General features: G+C 37.8%; 1 protein-coding gene across 1 annotated transcript in view; it reads right to left on the bottom strand.

Annotated features, from left to right (window-relative positions):
- Positions 1 to 20,768, bottom strand: part of LOC150077580 (inactive phospholipase C-like protein 1) — a 649,255-nt gene that overhangs the window by 193,516 nt on the left and 434,971 nt on the right. Inside the window, exons 19-20 of the mRNA XM_090386715.1 lie at positions 16,043 to 16,140; positions 1,469 to 1,540 (exon numbers count right to left, since the gene is read on the bottom strand). Coding sequence (XP_090242841.1) covers positions 1,469 to 1,540; positions 16,043 to 16,140 — 170 coding nt within the window. The remainder of the gene's footprint in view (positions 1 to 1,468; positions 1,541 to 16,042; positions 16,141 to 20,768) is intronic.

The raw sequence follows: 20,768 nt of genomic DNA, 5'->3' as shown, positions 1-20,768 counted from the left end.
GAGACTAGGCATCTGTGAGGTGAACTGAATGAGGTGTATAAAGCCTTGAATGGTTTGAGCATGCTCAATGCTGATGGGATTCTTCCTCTTGCTCAGAATAATCACCTGAGAGGGCATATATTCAAACTGAGGAAAGACAGATGTAGGATAAATGTGCAGAAGTTTGCCTTTAGCCAGCAGGTAATTGGTCGGTGGAACAGACTTCCATCCTTTGTTGTGGAAGTTGATAGCCTAAATAAATTTAAGGCTGAGCTGGATAGGTATTTGGAACTAATAGGTGAAATGGGAGTGTTTTTTTTTTTTTTTTTTTTTTTTTGGCTGATGCTGCATAAACTTGCTTTCTTGCATCATATGCCTCTACTAATGCTAATTCTCTTTGTGGACAAATGTTGTTAGTGGATTTACCCAGGGTTCAGTGTTGGGCCCATTGTTGGTTTGTATATTTATCAATGATATTGATAAATGTATATCAGGTTTAATGTCCAAGTTTGCAGATGATACAAAGGTAGGCAGGGTTGGTAAAGACAGTATGCTACTCCAACTGGATCTAGATAAGCTGGAAAAATGGTCTGAGAAGTGGCAACTGAAGTTTAACGTTGACAAATGCAAAGTACTCCCTATGGGTAGCGATAACCAAAGAGAAATGTAACCGCTCTGTGGTACTACACTCAGGGAACTGGAAAGTGAAAAAGACCTAGGGGTGATTGTGCGGTCAAATATGAAGTTTGCTGACAGTGCAGATGGGCTGCCAGGGCAGGTCATGGAATCTTGTCAATGATACATAGGAATTTTGCTAGCATGGACAGGGAGGTGATTATCCTGTTGTACAAGGCAATGGTCAGGCCACACATAGAGTACTGTGTATAGGTCTGTATGCCTCGTTTTAGGAAGGATGTAGAGTTGCTAGAACAAGTACAAAGAAGGGCAACAAGATTGGTGAGGGGAACAAAGGGGTGCTCTTACCAAGAAAGGCTTAAATTTTGAAAATTGCAGCACCTGGAGAGTAGGCACCTGCGAGGTGATCTGATTGAGGTGTATAAGCCCTTGAATGGGTTGAGCAAGCTGAATGCTGATGGGATTCTTCTTCTTGCTGCTGAGCCTAAGAACCTGAGGGGACACAGTTTCAAATTGAGGAAAGGTAGTTGTAGAATAGATGTGCGAAAATTTGCCTTTAGCCAGCGGGGTAGTTGATTGGTGGAACAGGCTTCCATCTTTTGTTGTGGAATTGCCTAAATAAATTTAAGGCTGAGCTGGAGAAGCATTTGGAACGAATAGAGGGGTGAAATGGGTGCATTTCTTTTTTTTTTTTGCCTGATGGTGCATAAGCTTGCTTTCTTGCTTCATATGCCTCTAATGCTAATGTTCTACTGATAGAATAGGGTAAGGTTAATAAGATAACAACCAATTAATTTAAAATTTAAAAGATTAAAAACACTTCCTATTTGGTATGTTATTATAAGGAACTTACTTTAAATAACTCATCAATCTGTTTATTTCCAACAGTTCTGGTATTTGACCAATTTCTTTTTTTCCGAGCTTTCTGGAAAAAGACAACAAAACAAAAAATGAAGAAAGCCAATATGAAGTTACAATCTCCTATTCCAAAAAAATATATGTTTGCTCTCTCTCCCCCTTCTATCATACATGTACACAGAGATTTATATCCTTGCCAAAAATTCACAAATATACAATGAACTTTCCTTAATAAGAATGTAATATAATGAGATATTCACTAGAATACAATAAGCACTACTACTACAGTATTAACCTCAGGGGCTCACATCTAATGAGTATAGGCTTGGCATAACCATGGTCCTGGGCTGGATATCATCATTCTCTTCCTTGGTGATTTCCTTCTATTTCTGACTGACTGACTCACTCTCTCTCTCTCTCTCTCTCTCTCTCTCTCTCTCTCTCTCTCTCTCTGAGTAACTGAGAAATTTTTTGTTTTGGCTGGTGTAGCAAAAGCCTTAGGCTTCCTTGCACCATACGGCTAATGATAATAATGAAAATAATTATCACCTTCACAACATTAAACAGAGGAAAATTCTATTTTCCTCTGTTTAATGATATGGTAATAATAAGTGAAATATATGTCAATATGAAACTTTCACCATAACAAGTGATTTAACTTTCAGTAATGACACAATTTTTTCTGTTTGTTAATACATATTTTTTCTGTTAATACACATATAAATCTCCTATATTATGTATTACAGAAATTGGAATGTGCTAGAGTTGAACTTAGTTATAACAAGCACGGAAACAATATCACAGCTGTAGCGAGCAAATACCCATAATGATTTTAATTTATATGTATTCCTATACAATCGCTCACTATTATAAGCACTACTACACTATTAACCCCAGGAGCTCACATCTGATGGCTATGTGCTTGGTACACCCAGGATCCTGAGCTGGATATCATCATTCTTCTCTTCCTTGGTGATTCCCTTCTACTTCTGACTCTCTCTCTCTCTCAGAATAACTGAGAAATTTTTTGTTTTGGCTGGTGTAGCAAGAATCTTAGGCTTCCTTGCACCATATGGCTAATGATAATAATTAACACCTTAACAACATTAAACAGAGGAAAATTCTATTGTAATAATAAGTGAAATATATGTCAAAATTTCTCTATAACAAGTGATTAACTTTCAGTAATGACACGATTTTTTTTGTGTGTTAATATATACACTGGTGTTCAAAGAAAGTGCATAACCCCTTAAAATTGTAAATGTCATCTGAATAACGTAAATATATGGCAATATTTCTTACAGATTGCATCAGATAAGATTGACACATGTAGGAGATGACATAATATTGCATCAGCTATTACAGCTTATAGCTATATAAGCACGCTCTGCAAGAGCTGCAGTCTTTCCTTGCTTGTGTGAGGATGGAGAGTTATGTGCAGTTGACAGCACAAAGAAAGAGTGTTTCTGTTGCTTTATGTGAGAAGGATGTTCTTCCCGTCATATTGCTTACAGAGAGTCTTGTAATCAGTCAACAGCAAGTAGATTTCTTTCCAAACTCAAGAATATTGGTTCTGCTGATAGGAAAAAAGGAACTGGATGCAAACGAGTCTCTATGCCAAAACAGGACTGAAATTGGTCTTGAAGCGCTTCTTCATCTGAGCTGAAAAGAGAATGGGAAGAGCATACAGGAGTGGTAGCAAGTGCAGTAACAGTCAGAAGATGCCTCTTCAAAAATTGACTTGTAGCCCTCCTCACACAAAAAACTGAAAAAGGCCCGATTAATATGGTGTAAGGAGCATGTCAATGGACCCCGAGAAGTGGAAGTCAGTTATTTTCTCGGATGAGAAGAAATTCAACCTGCATGGCTTTGATGGGAGACAAACAATTCGCCATAGATGTGGTGAAGAATACCATCCAGACCGTATGGTGTCTACAGTGAAATTCCCTACCAGCCAAATGATATGGGGATGCATTTCGTATCGACGAATAGGTCACCTGCAGTTTAGAAAAGGTTCCATAAATGCCAATGGATACCTGGCTATATTGGAAGGCAAACTGCTGCCAACCATTAGAGACCATTTCAACCTACCAAGTAACTGCCTCTTTCAGGACGACTCTGCTCCTTGTCATCGGGTGTAAAGTATAAGTCGGCACTTCTGTAGTTACTTTAGCCTCATTTCTGCATTAGAGGTTTGACAGTAATGTGTTTACATCTGTTAGTAAAAAAATGGTTGGAAGAAGAGTCCATTACAACTCATAGCTGGCCAGGAAACAGCCTGGACCTGAATCCTATAGCGAACTGTTGGCATCGTGTGGAATCTGCAGTTGTTAGAAAGAAACCAAAGACCCTTCGTGAACTTCAGGAAGCCATAATTTGTGTTTGGAACCATGAACTATCTGTTGATTATCTTCAGAAATTGATCTTGTCAATGCCTCAATGGTGTGCTGCTGTCATCAGGGCCAGAGGCTGTTTAACTAAATATTAGTTTGCACCTGGTGAACTTTTCATTTTGTTTTCCATTTACCCTATTTACAGATTGTCTGATATTCATTGACCTATAAATTTATTTTGAGACTTCTAAGAATTTTGGAAACTTGACTTCTAAGAACTTTGTATGCATTTCGAGACTTCTAGGAACATTATATGCATTTTGGGACTTCTAGGAACTTTGTATGCATTTCAGGCTTCTAAGAACTTTGTATGCAGATCACTTTAAAGTAAAATCAGTTAGAAATGAACCCTTCTTTTGGAAACATGTCTACTAAAAAAAGAAAGTGTCTCTCAATTCGTGGAAAAGTCGAAATTATTCATGAGTTAGAAGTGTGTAAAACGTTTTCTTTGTCCTCTTCAAATGTATCGACATTGTGGAAGAATAAAGATGTTTACATATCAGCACTGGAAAAGAAACATCACCGAAAAAAAAAAATAATAAAATTTAGAAAGTGAGAGGTTACAAAAGTTGAGGAAGCATTGCTTCAATGGTTCAGGGCAGATCATGAAGTCTTGTCAATGATACGTAGGAATTTTGCTAGCAAGGGACAGAGAGGTGATCATTCAGTTGTACAAGGCAATGGTCAGGCCACACCTAGAGTACTGTGTACAGGTCTGTAGGCCTCATTTTAGGAAAGATGTAGAGTTGCTAGAACTCTTACCAAGAAAGGCTTAAGTTCTGCAAAATGCAGTGCCTGGAGAGTACGCACCTGCAAGGTGATCTGATTGAGGTGTATAAGGCCTTGAATGGGTTGAGCAAGGTGAATGTTGATGGGATACTCCCTCTTGCTCAGATTAAAACCTGATGGGGCATGGATTCAAATTGAAGAAAGACAGTGGTAGAATAGATGTGTGGAAATTTGTCTTTAGCCTGCGGGTGGTTTATTGGTGGAACAGACTTCCAACTTTTGTTGTGGAAGTTGATAGCCTAAATAAATTTAAAGCTGAGCTGGACAGGCAATTTGAAATGAATGGAGGGGATGAAATGGGAGGTTTTTTTTTTTTTTTTTTGGCTGATGCTGCATAAGCTTGCTTTCTTGACCATATGCCTCTACTAATGCTAATTATCTGAATGGTTGCTACGTAAAAACGTTGCAGGTTTTAATACAGATAACATCAATGAATTTGTACGAGTCGATGAGAACTTATAAACTAGTTGTCTTCCTACAGAGAGTGACGTTGTAGATGCTGTGCTCAACAATGATGTTAACGACGATGATTGTGATGATGATATGATGACAATTGAAAGTGAATCAAAATCGGTTCTCCCAAGCTCAAGGTGCAATGGACACATTAGTAAATTTTTTTGAAGGAACTGAGGCAAGTAATGAGACTTTTAATGCATTGAGAGTTTTAAGGGGAAACTTAAAACTATTGAAATTAAGAGTAGGAGATCTACGGACTTACTTAACAAGTACAGTTGAATGTTCAAAAACGTCCCGAGTTAGGGTTATATTCGAAAGTGACTACAATTCCACCCACACACGAGTGGGAGTATATGACAAGAGCCTTGTCAATCAATTTGGCCCTGGAGAGATTGTGCAAGGTTCATGGGGTAGAATTTTTCACAGCATGGTCTGTGCTTGTTAACAGAAGAGATTGTTTTTGCAGAGATGAATACACTTAAATAGAAGGGATGCAAGAATATTTGCTGATGCTATTGAGGCAGTGTTAGGTGGGTCGGAAAACTGATAGCTTAGGGAGATTCACAGACTAACAGATTAATGGTAGCCACAGGCAGAGGTGAAAGTGATTCTTGCGCTGCTTCTATTGGAAATGAGCAGCAAACTGGAAAGCGAGGTGCTCCAGATTTCATGGACTGTTGAGAGTTATCATGGGACAGGTACCTACATGGGCTGTGTTAGGGTAACTTAGAGTAAGAATATGTGCATGTATACTTGCATGTACACTAATGCTAGGAGTATAGTAAACAAATTTGATGAATTTGATGTGCTGCTCAAAACATCAAAGGCAGATATTGTTGGGATATCAGGCACGTGTCACACAGATATAAGGAATGCAGAATTGGAATTTGAGGAGTATAATGTGTACAGAAAGGACAGACAGGGTAGGAAGGGAGAAGGGGTTATGCTGTTGGTTAAGAAACACAAAACCTAAGGAAGTGCATCCAGTTAACATGGGTGGATAGTGCAATGCTGAGTCAGTTTGGTGTGAAATAAGCATTGGGAAAACCAAGTTGAGAGAAGGAAGGTGTTATAGGCCTAATGTCTGATGAGTACAACGAACAACTGTACAGGGAAATAGAGTAGGTCAGTAAATTGGACTGTCTTATAATGGGAGATTTTAACTTCCCAGATAGAGACTGGAACTTATGGGTTGGTCACTTGCATGCTGGCAAAACTTTTTGGATTTATAGGATGATTGTTTTCTACAGCAGCAAATTTGAGAGGCAACCAGATGGAGTAATACTATTGATCTGATTATCAGCAGTGATTATTCATGCATTAAGAATCTGCAGATAAAGGAACTACTATGTGGCAGTGATCACAGTGTACTGATGTAGAATTTACTCAAAGATGTAACTAACATCAGGGGTAAATGGAAGGGTTTTTGCTTTCATAGAGGTGATTACTATGGTCTGAGACAGTGTTTAAATTCTATATAGTGGAACCAACTGATGATGTTACCAACTAAGAAATACTGTTCAAGTTGTGGACCTACACCTTGAGGGTAGTACCAACTGTGTGGTGCTACACTCAGGAGTGTAGAATGAAAAAGACCTGTGGGTAATTGTGCAATCAGATATGAAGTTTTCTGACAGTGCAGATAGGCTGCCTGAGCAGCTCATGGGGCCTTGTACAGCTGTTCCAACAGAAATAAGGAGGTGATTATCCTCTTGTATACAGCAATAGTCAGCATACAACTTGAGTAATGCATACAGGTCTGGAGACCTCATTTTACGAAGGATTTAGAGCTGATGGAACGAGTACAGAGATTGGTGAGGAGGACAAACAGTTACACTTATCAAGAAAGGTGAGAATGTGCTGCAAATCGCAGTGTATTTGATAATAGGCACCTGCAAGTTCATCTCATTGAGATGTATAAGGTTTTGAATGGTTTTAGCAGGCTTTCTGATGGGATTCTTCCTCTTGCTTAGATTACATACCTGAAGTGAGCATAAATTAAAATTGAGAAAAGACAGCCAAAAAATAGCTGTTCAATTGCTGGAACAAACTTTCATCTGTCATTGTGGAAGTAGACAGCTTAAATAAATTCAAGATAGAACTAGACAAACGTTTGGATTGAATGGATGGGTAAATGGATGGGTAAAATGGGAAGTTTTTTTTTTTTTTTTTTTTTGGTTTATGCTGTTGAAGCTTGCTTTCTTGTCATAAGCCTCTACTAATTGTAATGCTTGTGGGTTGGATTCTCCATTTTATGTACGTAAATCACCTGTAGACTACAGAGGACTGGCTTGTGCTTAAACAGGAGAGCCTTGGTATCATCAAAGGTTTGGCAAAGCCTGCAGCATGTTCATTGAATAAACTTTGCCATTAAATTTGGTTGGATCCTTCAACTGACTTCAAAGGGATAATGGCTTTACTCACTTTATCTTGGCATTAAATTTCATGGGGAATTATGGACATTGACCTGTGTCCACATCAACCTCAATAAAAATTTCCTGGACTGAATCATCAGGTGCTTCTTTAACCTCTACATCCATTTGTTGGCTTGCAGGCAGTGGTAGCTTTAATATATCTTACCATTTTGCTTTTGTTTACAGAGGTGAACAATGGGAGTGGTAGATGCGAAACAAAAGATACTGATCATGCAATGGAACTGAAAGACTGTTTAGGTGGAATATTCTTTTCAGTCCGAGTTCTAATGAAATGCTTTTAGTATTAGTATTGGCAAATGATGTGAGGAAACAAGCTTGTAGAGCACCAGCCAAAAAATAAAAAAGAAAATTTCTCACATCACCTGTTCCCCACCAATAATTTGTATTTATTCATCAAATTTATTTAATTGCCCATTTACTCTAAAATAGATGGAAGTTTGTTCGAACAATCAACTACCCTCTGGCAGAAAGCAAATTTTCATCTATCCTTCTTCCTCAATTTAAACCTGTGACCCCTCCAATCAGATGCTTCAAATGTCAATAGTTTTGACATTCACTCACACACACAGTATGTTGAGGGGATATGTAAGAGGGGTGCATCCTATGGGTCCAAATAACATACTGACGCTGAATGTTTTGGTCAATCTCAATAATGTCTAAACTGCAGAGGCAATCACTCACACACACACGCACGCATGCATGCACTATCTCTCTCTCTCTCTCTCTCTCTCTCTCTCTCTAAATATATAAGACAGCCACAGTTCAAACTAATATCACAGTCCTTCCTAACATCTCAGTTGCACACTAGGAAACCACAATATAAACTAACTCTATACCATGAAGTTCTAATCACGCCATCAGTTTCAATCTCATGTTCACCACACCCGATACCTACTCTCTACGCACTACTCTCCTTGTACTAATGTTATCAGTGAAGTCTCCCAGGGTTAAACCTGGCCCCATTGCATTAACAATATTTATTAATGTTATTGATGAAGGAATATCAGGCTTAATGTCTAAGTTTGCAAATGATACTAAGCATTGCAAGCTGGTTAAATACAGTAATTAGGGTATGCTATTGTAAAAAGGTTTGGAAAAATTAGACAGATGGCTGAGAAGTGATGGGTGAAATACAGAAGTGACAATTGACAAATGCAAAATACTGCATACAAGCACACAAGCAGCAGTAATCCCAGATTAATGTACCAACTGTGTGGTACCACATTGAAGATGTTATGTTATGTTATGTTATTTGGTTTTTAGGAGCATTAGCAACTAAGGCCATATTGCTTGGGGGTATGCAGTGGTCATTCCCTGACCTTTCCGCATCCCCCGTATTTGGTGGTCACGGGCTTGAACCCCGGTTTAATCAAGAAGCGTGCACTACGCACTGCTGCTCCTGCCCATCTGGCTACGGAGGCGCCCACACTGAAGATAGTAGAGAACATAACTGTACATGAGTCTGGAAGCCTCATTTTAGGAAGGATATGAAACCATTGGAACCAGTTCTGAGAAGAGCAACATGATTAGTCAAGGACACAAAAGGGTATTCTTATCATGAAAGACTTCAGTTCTGCAATTTATAGCACCTGGAAACCCGTACCAAGCCGGAGACCTTATTGAAGTGTTTAAGGTTTTAAATTAATTGAATAAGTTTAATTGGGTAACTTAAAACTGAAAAAAGCAATGGATGAACAGTAAATTCATGAAAATTTGCCTTCAGCCAGAGACTGATTGATTGGTGGAATAAACTTAGATCTGGTGTTGTATGTGGATTTTAAGTTTGAATAAATTTAAGGAAGAATTAGACAAATCATTAGAGTAGCTGGACAGATGATGCTATATAAGCTGGTTTCCTTACATCATTTGCCACTGCTAACACTAAATACTATATGTAGTAATTTTAAACAGTAGTTCAGAGTGTATGTGACAAGTGTTTTTAACAAACAGATTCCTTTTGGCCCATGTCCTTTTGCCATTTGGCAACAGAAGGGTTCTGATCATCCCATTGAATTGTGCACACCTCATATGTGCTGTTGTAAGAGCATACCCAAATTCATAAAGAAACACTAAGAAATGCAGATAAAAATAATGTTTGGTAACACTATGCGATAAAAATAATTTATTGCATAGTGTTATTGTATGATATTTTAAAATTACATTGTTGTTTCTAACTTTATACTAAACATGCTATTTCTTGTTTAGAGGAATCTGAAAATTTTTTAAAGGTTTATTCAATTGCAATTAAGGTTTCAGTTAATTGATCTCATGCAGAGAGACCCCCCCCACCACAGATTATTGTGGGTTTTTCAGCACAGAGAGTATGCAATACAGATTACATGAATGTGAGGGTGAATTCAAAAGGAATCCTTGCTTTTATTTTCTTCTTTTTCTTTTAAAATTTATAGGTATAGTAGGCCCTTGATTTATGATAGCTTATGCTGATATGAATATCCACCAGTTTGAAAAATTTATAGTAATCTCCTTAGTTCCTCTTTTAGCAACATTTAGAAAATGTTGCTAAAAGACCATGCAAATCTGTAAGATTAGAAGAAAAGATGTAAGTTATTAGAAGAATGGAGGGCAGACAATCACATCCTACTATTTGTAGGGAGCCATTGTAACACTAATCATGAAAAATGCTAATAAAATTAAAAAGACAATGGAAACTACAAGAAGGAAAACTGCTACAACTCTTAGATACTCGTGTGGTCCTGTGATTGGAAAAATGGAACAGTTACTATCATTGTTACTTCCCTTTTACAACCAATATACCAGGGCATCATAGCAAATTTTAAAACTTACTATCTTCAGCAGACATTCGGAGAAAAGTTACAGGAAATGGACAACTGCAAAATGTGTGTGTCAAGGAATATTGGAGGTCTTATAATATCCTGAAGGGCATGAACATCATCAATGCTGCTTGGAAAGAGATTATATCAACTTGTATGAATGGGGTGTGGCGGAAAGTTGCAATTAAGGTTTCAGTTAACTGATCTCATGCAGAGAGAAATAGTCCCCCCACAGATTATTATGGGGGAGGCTATTTCACTCAGCATACACTACATGATTTCAGGGGATTTGAGGAAGTGCAACAGATTGCAAATGAAATGTGTGTGTGTGTGTGTGTGTGTGTGTGTGTGTGTGTGTGTGTGTGTGTGTGTGTGTGTGTGTGTGTGTTATTTGGTTTTTAGAAGCATTAGCAACTAAGACCATATTGTTCCAGGGATATGCAGTGGTCATTCCCTGACCTTTCCGCATCCTTCGTATTTGGTGGTCACAGGCTTGAACCCTGGTCTAATCAAGAAGCATGTGCTATGCACTTCTGCTTCTGCCCACCTGGCTACGGAGGCGCTGCAAATGAAATGACCACAATTGCTAAGAAAGTAGGGCTTGACAATGTGGAGCCTGATAATGTGACTGAGTTGTTGGAAAGCCATTCTCTCAGCCCCTTACAAATGAGGAACTGGAAGATTTGGCTGCACAGTTGACTCAGGAACAATAGCAGCAATAACAAGAAAAGCCTGTTTTACAGTCTATAAAAACTGATGACTTTCAGGAAATTCTGGCTGGAATTGATAGGTACTTGCAGAGGTAAAGCTACATTGATCCTAGCTGAGAATAAAGCTGTTCTATTAGAAGAGGAATCAATGCAGTGTTGCAGTCTACTACCAAGTTCTGCAGGACAGAAGGTATCAAGAAATGCAAATAACCCTCCTTTCTTATTTTAAAAAGAAATCTGGAGAGCCTCCAACTGATCCAAAGCCTATAGAAGATGATCCAATCAACCTTGACGATTTACAACCAGGGCCTTCTCATCAGTAATGCCTACTTATTTATATTTTATAACAAAATAAATGTGATTTAAATGCATGTATATAATTTTTATATTAAGTATCGAAATTTTTGTATTTTTTTTATGAATGAGAGTTTCAATTTTTGTATGCCTCGAATGCATCCTATTGAAATACATTATATAGTGGACCCTGCTTTATGATTGGTTCTCTGTACAATCAAATCACTTTACGATGGACTCTCTATAATAAAATATCGTTCACTATATGATATGTGGTAAGTGTCGGTCATTGTGATCATGTTTGTGAATTGAATTTTAATTCTATTAAATAAGTGAAAATAGGAGGAATATTACCACAGGCTATAAAAATAAAGATCACAAATTTACACTTTATTACATTACCAATTAAAAAATTTAATGATACATGAAAAGCAGAAGAATATTTTTCACAGGTTAGCAAAATAAAAATAAATTTATGCTTACCTACATACTAACTAATTGATATTTCTGTTCACTGACACTTTTTGTTGGGGTTGGGGTTGTAAAATTTAAAACAGTAAAAAACATCAATAACATCAAAAAAGATCAATAACAAAAATAAAGATCAATAAAAAAAGCAATCAATAACAAAAATAAAGATCAATAAAAAAGCAATCAATAACAAAGAACATGGCATGTACAAATTGCATGCGCAAGTGAGATATGGAGTAACAAGTGTACGAAGTTTAAAAAGTAGGAATGAAGAGAAGATCCTGAAAATTTATTATGTTTTTTATATGACTGAAGAAAAAGGGGCAACACATTTCACCAAAATAATGTAAAAACCCACAGAATTCCAGCCATCGGTATCGTCACAAATGCAATTAGATTGAGTTTACTACCCATTTATAATAGATTGCACTAACAGAAAAGCCCAATATACTGGGAATTGCAAATTGTTTTATGGTTGTGACCTCCAGAAATGTATTTTAGAAAAATATCACAAAGGCATTCAAAATTGATTCTTATAATCGAACATATGATAATGATGAAAGTGTAGTGCATAATGATTTGAAATTTCAGTGGCTGATCCACTAACCAGTGATCATGTATAAATATAGTGCAAATGCATCAGGAATACATAGCTATATCTGAATAAATCAGATTATTAACCAAAAGCCTCCTATATTCTATAGTCCTCTTATTTTGACACTATAGGTTCGTTCATCTTACTTTTTATTATCATAATGACATAGTCTTTCTACTACTGGTGTTGCTCTCATTACCAACATTATTAGTGTTCTGCCAAGGGTGGATCCAAGCACACAACTCAACAACCATTTTTCCATATCTCCCTATTATTAGCACTTCTGTTCATCTCCCCAAATCCACCATTCCCTCTCAATTCATCAATCACAGTTTTCCTTAATCTTCCTTTCAACCTTTCCAAGATCCACTGTACATCCTTCATCAAACTCTCACCCCCACAATGCATGTCCAATACAATTTGCCTTTTACCTTCTTATTATTTCAGTCAAATAACTCTTCTTACCTGCTCTTCTCAAAACTTCCTCATTTCATCAACCCATCTTATCTTTTCCATCCTCCTCCATACCTACTCAAAACTTTTTAATCTTCTAATACCTTCCACTCCAGTGTCTGTCTTTACTCCATAAAGTACCACACTCCACTCCATGCAAATCAGTGAACCAATCTTTTTCTTAAGCCAATTCCTAATCTCCCACATAATATTCTTCACTTCCCAAAGATGTTTTTTTTGCCCATTGCTATTGTTATTTCTCTGGTGCTCTTTGTTTCTTCCTGCATCAGGCTTTCGAGGTACACCTATACTTGATGACCTGTTCTACGCTCCTGTGTGACAATATTTAACTCATACCTTTCTCTTGGTGTTTCTGTAGTGGCTGTCAAATATGACTGCCTCTTATGGGATATTGGAAATTCCTATTGTCTTGTTAACTTAAAAAGCCAACATTCCTATCATGGTTAGATTGATGATGTAATGGGCATATAACTCAAAGAAATTACGCAGGTGGTAGCATTTGTTCTATTTTACATGTACAGTGGATCTTGAGAAATAAGAATTTTTTCAAATTCACAATCACATGATTGCCTCCATGAATATCCATCAAAAGCAATGTGATCTTACTGAATTATTGATGTGTGAGAAAGGGATTACTGGATACCCATAAGTGACTATTGATGCTATTGAGCATTTCACAGTTAGTTGGTGGGCAAGTGGCTAATAACTGCAGAAGACAAACACATTGATTGGAAAAGGTTATCCATTTGATTCTGATAAATATCTAATCTTCTAGGGTCACTGAGGTTGAGAGACTGGGGAAATTCAAGGAGCAGTTAGCACACTATGATGAACAGATCATAGCAGAAAAGCAGATTTTTAGCAGCAAATGATTTTTTTTAGTATTAAAATTTGGCCAAATGATGCAAGAAAGAGTAGGTTTCTCATCATTTAGTCAAATTTTAATACTAAAAAAAAAAATAAAAAAAGAACTAAATAAAATAAGTTAAGTAACAAAATTCTGTAAGAAGCAAACTACTGGGGTATTCTGTGCATTCAGAACTGAGTCCGCATCAAATGATTTTTATGATTCTTTATGATCTGATTTTTTAAATGCTTCTCATATAAAAATTTTATTCTTATTTTTTCTGTACTGGTGCTGCAGTTATACTTCTTGGAAATATAATAAGAAAGAAATGTTCTTTACAGGCAGTTCTCGCTTTACGAGTTCCTGGGTTTACAAGTTTTCTTTTTCTTTTTTTTTTTCAAAGTATCAAGTATCAACAAAATAGAAAATATGAGCATTAATTGCAAAAAATGAATGTTAAACATTCATAAATACCACATTTCAAACCATGCACGTAGCTATACAATACAGTGTACCCAAAACTTTACGATATTAATCCGTTCCAGAGACACCATCAGAATGTGAACACATTAACACATTGCCGACCGGGCTAGCCGGGTGGGTAAAATACCTGCCTAGCAACCCAAAGGTCGTGGGTTCGAATTCCGCCTCGGGCTTGGATCAAAGTACTGCAAAAACCTTGGGAGGTGCATTATAGCCACAGAAGCCGATGTGCCAACAACTACCGGGAAAAAAAAAAAAAAAAAAAAAAAAAAACCAATAACACATTATTTTTTGGTAATTCGTTCCACGACCTCGGAAGTTGAAATTTTCGCTATATAACTCTCTAAAAAGTCATTTTTATAGTGAAAATTGTATTAGTTACCAATTCAAATCACTAAAATGCACTACACTTTCATCATTATCATATGTTCTGTTATAAGAACCAATTTTGAACACCTTTGTGACATTTTTCTAAAGCACATTTCTGGAGGTCATGACCATAAAACAATAAAAACAATTTGCACTTTCCAGTTTACTGGGCTTTTCTGTTAGTGCAAGCAATTATAAACGGGTAGTAAATTTGATGTTAATGCATTTGCGAAAATACCGATAGCTGGAATTGTGTGGTTTTTTGCATTATTATGGTGAAATGTGTTACCCCTTTACTGAAATCTCAATCATATGAAAAACATAAATAAATTTTCAGAATCTTCTCTTCATTCCTTTTTTTTTTAAGTTTTATAAACTTGTTACTCGGCGCAAATCATGTTAGTTGCAATTTGTGCGTTATGTTAAAAAATGCTTATGCACTATTGAAATTTATAAAGAAAATAGAAGATTATCTTGCCAACAAATGCTTCTTGAAGCATTTCTGAAGAAGACGACTCCTTGTGCAACAAACCAACGAGTGCCGAGCCAATAATAAGTGATCAATGAGTGTGCATTTAGTCAATGATGAAGAATAAACATTCTTTAAAATTTGTAAGTCATAAATAATTTCTTTATTATTATAATTTGCTTGATTTTACAGGCTACATTTTAATTTCTTTGGATAAATCAATCATTATTTAAACAAACTAATTAGCTAACTAATTTCATTATTGAGAACGTAACCCCTATTTTTAACCTTATATCTATGGGGTATTTAATTCCTGCTTTACGAGTTTTCACTTTGAGAGCAAACGCTAGGAAAGAATTAGCTTGTAAAGTCGAGAACTACTTGTATTATTATTATTAGCCATATGGTGCAAGGAAGCCTGAGGCTTATGCTGCACCAGGCAAAAAAAAAAAATTTCTGAATTACCCAGAAAGAGAGCTATTTGTGCTAGAGAGAGAGAGAGATTGTTTGTTATTTGGTTTTTAGGAGCATTAGCAACTAAGGCCATATTGCTCCGTGGATATGTGGTGGTCATTCCCTGACCTTTTTGCATCCTCCGTATTTGGTGGTCACGGGCTCAAACCCCGGTCTAATCAAGAAGTATGTGCACTGCTGCTCCTGCCCACCTGGATACGGAGGCTCCGAGAGAGAGAGAGAGAGAGAGAGAGAGAGAGAGAGAGAGAGAGAGAGAGAGAGAGAGAGAGAGAGAGAGAAGTAGAAGGGAATCACCAAGAAAGAGAAGAATGATGATATCCAGCTCAGGACTTTGGGTGTGCCAAGCCCATACTCACCAGATGTTGTCATGGATGATAGTTCAATAGCAATATAAGTGCCAACATTATGCGGTATAAGCCGATGAAATCTGAGGACTGCTTACACCTTCTTTTTTTTTTTTTTTTTAATTATTATTTTTTTTTTTTCTTATAATATACACACACTCAGACACACATTACCTGACTTTCTGTTCTGCTGCTCATGGAAACACAGAGGAAAAGAGAAGTATTGCACAGTGGATCACCATTATTGGATAACAGTTTCACATGACGGTAACCTGGAAGAGAGAGAAAACATAAAACCTATTAAACAAAACAAAAAAAATTAAATCATTATTTTATTGACCAATCTGTTTATCTGATAACCAAAATATGTTTAAAAAAAAAAGATATATGAAAGAAATTAATTATGCTTCATAGATTATCCATTTTCTTCACAAATGTATAGATAGTTGAGCAGCTGCAAAGTGCCCAACAATCTGATGCAAAGGAACTTTCTTTATTCCTTAAAATTATTTGTGCTATTGTTGTGTTTGACTGTTAAAATTGTTGAATTTGTTATTTAATTGGGCTTCAAAGTTGCTTAAAGAAAATAAAATTGATGCCTACCAGCAACTCTCAGATATCCAATACAAATTCCCTTAAACTCATCCCCAGGGTAACAAAGATAACTTATTAATTTCAATCCTTCTAAAACTCAGTCTTTCTTATATCTTGCAAAAAGAATTCTTCTACTTCTACGCTTATCTTCGACAACACAAACTTGCTTTCTTGCATCATATGACTCTACTAATGCTAATGCTCAGATTTCCAGACAAGATCACAATATCTAGAAATCAGAGTGTCGTTAAAGATAAGCACAGGAGCAGAATAATTGATGACACTCAGATTTCTAGACAAGACCACATATCTTTATTAGGGATTACCGACTTCTAATTTCTCTGCATAAGCACATGGTGGCTCTGTAGCCAGGTGGGCAGGAATGGCAGTGCATAGCACATGCTTCTTGATTAGACCGGATTTCGAGCCTGTAAACACCAAATACAGAGGATGCGGAAAGGTCAGGGAATGACCATCGCATATCCCCAGAGCAATATGGCCTTACTTGCTAATGTGGAAGAGCATTCTTTCCCCATTGTTGGAAATGGTGGTCAACATTGGCCAAGGGTATTTGCCATGGTGGTGTAGTCGTGCTTATATCTAGAATTATGTTATTCATATTTAGTTCCCAGCACATAGTTAAGTTTTGTAATCTAATGCTACATGGTTTATTCTGCAAAGGTTTATTTTGGTACAAATTATGCCATTTTGGGGTGAACAGATATGGCCTTATAGGATGACATGGGAAACTTCTGATTTTAGTTGCATAGCTTAATAGCAGAGCATGCCGACGAAGGAATAGAGGTGGTTCTTGTGCTCCCGTATAGAGACTCTGAACTGGCGATGTACAAAAAGCTCCCAGTGCAATTCGGAGAGCATTGTGATGTATTGGGTCAAGCCATTTTAATGCACTTTCTCTATCTGAGGCATATGTACGAGATCCATAGTCTAGTCTGGATCTTATTAACGACCGGTATAAGTGTAGTGAAGGGGGTCTGCTAGGGTAACAGAAGTAAGAAGCTGATCAGAGAAGTGAAGACAATCCTTCAAAAAGACAACATCCACAGGAAACACAAGACTAATAACACAGAGGATGGAAGAATGCCCTCAAGCAGAACCTCCTTGAGTACAGAGGAAAACAGACAACAGGGGAAACCTGTGGCAGCAAGGTTAGCCATAACAGTTATGCCCCTGGATAGACTTAAAATTGAAGTAAACAAAGGACAGAAAAGACACAACAGAATGCGAGATTCAAGAGGAAAAAGAACAACTGCCAATCAGGAAGTCCCACAAATGGCAAACCCCAGGGGCAGATAACATCCACAACTACTGGTAGAAGAAGTTCAGCTGTACACAGATACATATAAGAGTAGTTCACCCAGATGATAATGCACCCTGACACAACCCAGAGTCTCTGACTCAAGGAATCGCCTATCTGTAGACTAAGGACAAAGACACCACAAACCTGGTAAAGTACAGACCAATCATCTGTCTTCCAATGTACAAGATCCTGACCAGCATAAACAAGAAGATAACACACCACTTGGAGAGCCAGAACACCATGGCTGAGCAGCAGAAGGGGATGTAAGTAGATGGGCAAAGGATGAAAGGATATCGATCATTGATACAGCAGTTATGGATAAAGCCAAAAAAAGCAACATAACCTGTACACAATTTGCATCGACCCCAGGGCCTTTGACTCTGTCACCCACGGCTGGTTGACAGAAATACTGATGATCTACAAAATCAACCCGACAGTGACACACTTCCTAAATGCAACCATGGCAAAGTGGAAGACCACCATCAAGGTAAATAACATCACGACCAGAGGGGCTCGATCCCCGTCAGAAGAGCAATCTTCCGGGGAGATGCCCTAAACCCACTATGATTCTGTCTAGCACTCAACCCACTGGCTACCATGCTCAACAACAGGAATCAAACTCCACGAGGACTGAGAATCAACTTCAACAGCTACTCTGGATCACCAGAGTTCAGCACTGATATCAAGACAATCTGGCCAAGACAAATGCAAGACCCTTGAATTGCATCAGGGAAATCCAGTTTGCCGAAACTTCCAGCTGAAGACCAGCAAAGAGATTGAAACAACAGAGAGAATGACCAACAACTATCTAAGGTTGATGCAGGCTTAACAATTAGAACACAAGATCAAAACCCATCATTCTGAGAAATACCATTACAGACTGAAAAGCGCACTAAAAATAAAGCTGAATGGCGGGAATACAATCAGAGCCATAAACACCTACGCAGTTCCATGCTCCTTCAGGATCACAGATTGGACCAACACCAAGCTAGAGAAGATATGAGATCAGCCAGGATAATGATGACAAAGAACAGAACCACCAACACCACCTGAAGTCAGCCATCGAGAGACCAACCACAGCCCGGAGAGAGAGTGGGGACCGACGGACCTTGCTGAACAAGAGAAGGTCATTAAGAACCTGCACGATTACTTCCAGGAAAACACAAGCCATAAGAAAGATAAATGGCAAACACAACACTCAACCTTAACAAGGAGACACCACTCACACAGACAGAAGAAACAGAGACAGAAAAAGGGACAAAGACGACACCCCACAGCAGACAGTATGATGATCTCCATCAAGACATATATAAGATGGCTTCCAATACATGGCAAGAGTGGGAGGTTCTTTCCTGAGATCGAAGGATTCATACCCACCATCCAATTATTGTGGCTTGGATGATGAGCATAAATGGAAGAAGGTAGTAAGGTCATCAACACCATAAACTACAGGAAATGCATCACCAAGAACCCTGGAGTGACAGATGACACATGTAGACAATGCCAACTGGCCCCAGAAAAAATCCAATTACAGTATTATTATTTTTTTTATTTACACTCAGTGTACCAGATGTTATTGACTGGATCTGGTTCTTTAACTATTGGATCCTTTCCAAGGGTCTAAGAAAATCAAAGGTAGATCATAAAATACTTAATGCTGTTCCAAGTAGTGCTGCTCTTTGCACTGAAATTTTATCTGTGCCTATGATTTTCAGGTGATGTTCTAGGCCTTTTGGAAGAGCCAAAAGGTATAGAACATCACCCCAAGGCCACCAATAAGTATGGGCACTACTGTTATTTTTCTTTCCCAGAGTTGTTCCATTTCAATATGCAGTTCTTTATATTTTGCTATAATTTCCAGCTGTTTCTCTTTGACTCTGCTCTCTCTGGGTATTGTGATATCAATTATCCACACCTGCTTCTTTTCAACCACTCAAGTCAGATGTGTTAGGGAAAAGGTGGTCTTAAGTTTGTCCCTCTGTATAAGGCAATGGTCAGGCCACACCTTGAGTACTGCGTACAGGTCTGGAGGCCTCATTTTAGGAAGGATTTAAATTTGCTTGAGCGTGCAAAGGCAAGCTCAACATTTGTGAGGGGAATGAAGGGATCCCTTACCAAGAGAGGCTTAAGTTCTGCAAATTGCAGTGGCTGGAGACTAGGCACCTGCGCGGTGATCTGATTGAGGTGTATAAGGCCTTGAATGGGTTCAGCACGCTGAATTCTGATGGGATCCTTCCACTTGTTCAGATTACGAACCTAAGGGAGCATAAATTCAAATTAAGAAAAGACAGATGTAGAATAGATGTGCAGAAATTTGACTTTAGCCAGCGGGTGGTTAATTGCTGGAACAAACTTCCATCTGTCGTTGTGGAAGTTGATAGGTTAAATAAATTTAAGGAGGAACTGGACAGGCATTTGTAGGGAATGGTGTGATTTTTTTTTTTTTTTTTTTTTTTGGCTGATGCTGCATAAGCTCATACACTTGCTTTCTTGCATTACATGCCACTACTACTACTATTCAAAAATCCCACTTTGGGCAAAAGTCATGTATTCAAAAATCCCATGTTGGTCAAAAGTTGTGATCCCACCAGTTTTTGCTGGTAAATTATATTTTTTGCAAATGTTCCAATGTATCATGGTGGCCACTTGTGCCTCTAAATAATACGCCTGTTCAATCTTTTTGCAGCTACATATGAGATGTTCAACCATTTCATCAGATTCCTTACAAAGCCTGCACTTGCTGTCTTTCTGGGTCTTGTCAACCTTAGCCTTTATTGTGTTAGTGCGTAGTGCTTGTTCTTGATCTGCTAATAATGCTAAATATGATCTGCAAAAATATGAGGTTTTCAGTTTCTTTTTTTAATGTTCCCTTTATTAGGCACTGCCACGTCTTCACACTATCAACTTTTCCTTCAATGACACTGATACATTGGCCATGCAGTGGTTTTATGCCACTTTTCTCTTCAGGTCACCGGCTGCCGTTTT

This window comes from Mastigoproctus giganteus, chromosome 12, assembly GCF_048544385.1.
Source record: "Mastigoproctus giganteus isolate SK-2022 chromosome 12, ASM4854438v1, whole genome shotgun sequence".
Lineage (NCBI taxonomy): Eukaryota > Metazoa > Arthropoda > Arachnida > Uropygi > Thelyphonidae > Mastigoproctus > Mastigoproctus giganteus.
This window is presented reverse-complemented; position numbering and strand designations above follow the sequence as displayed.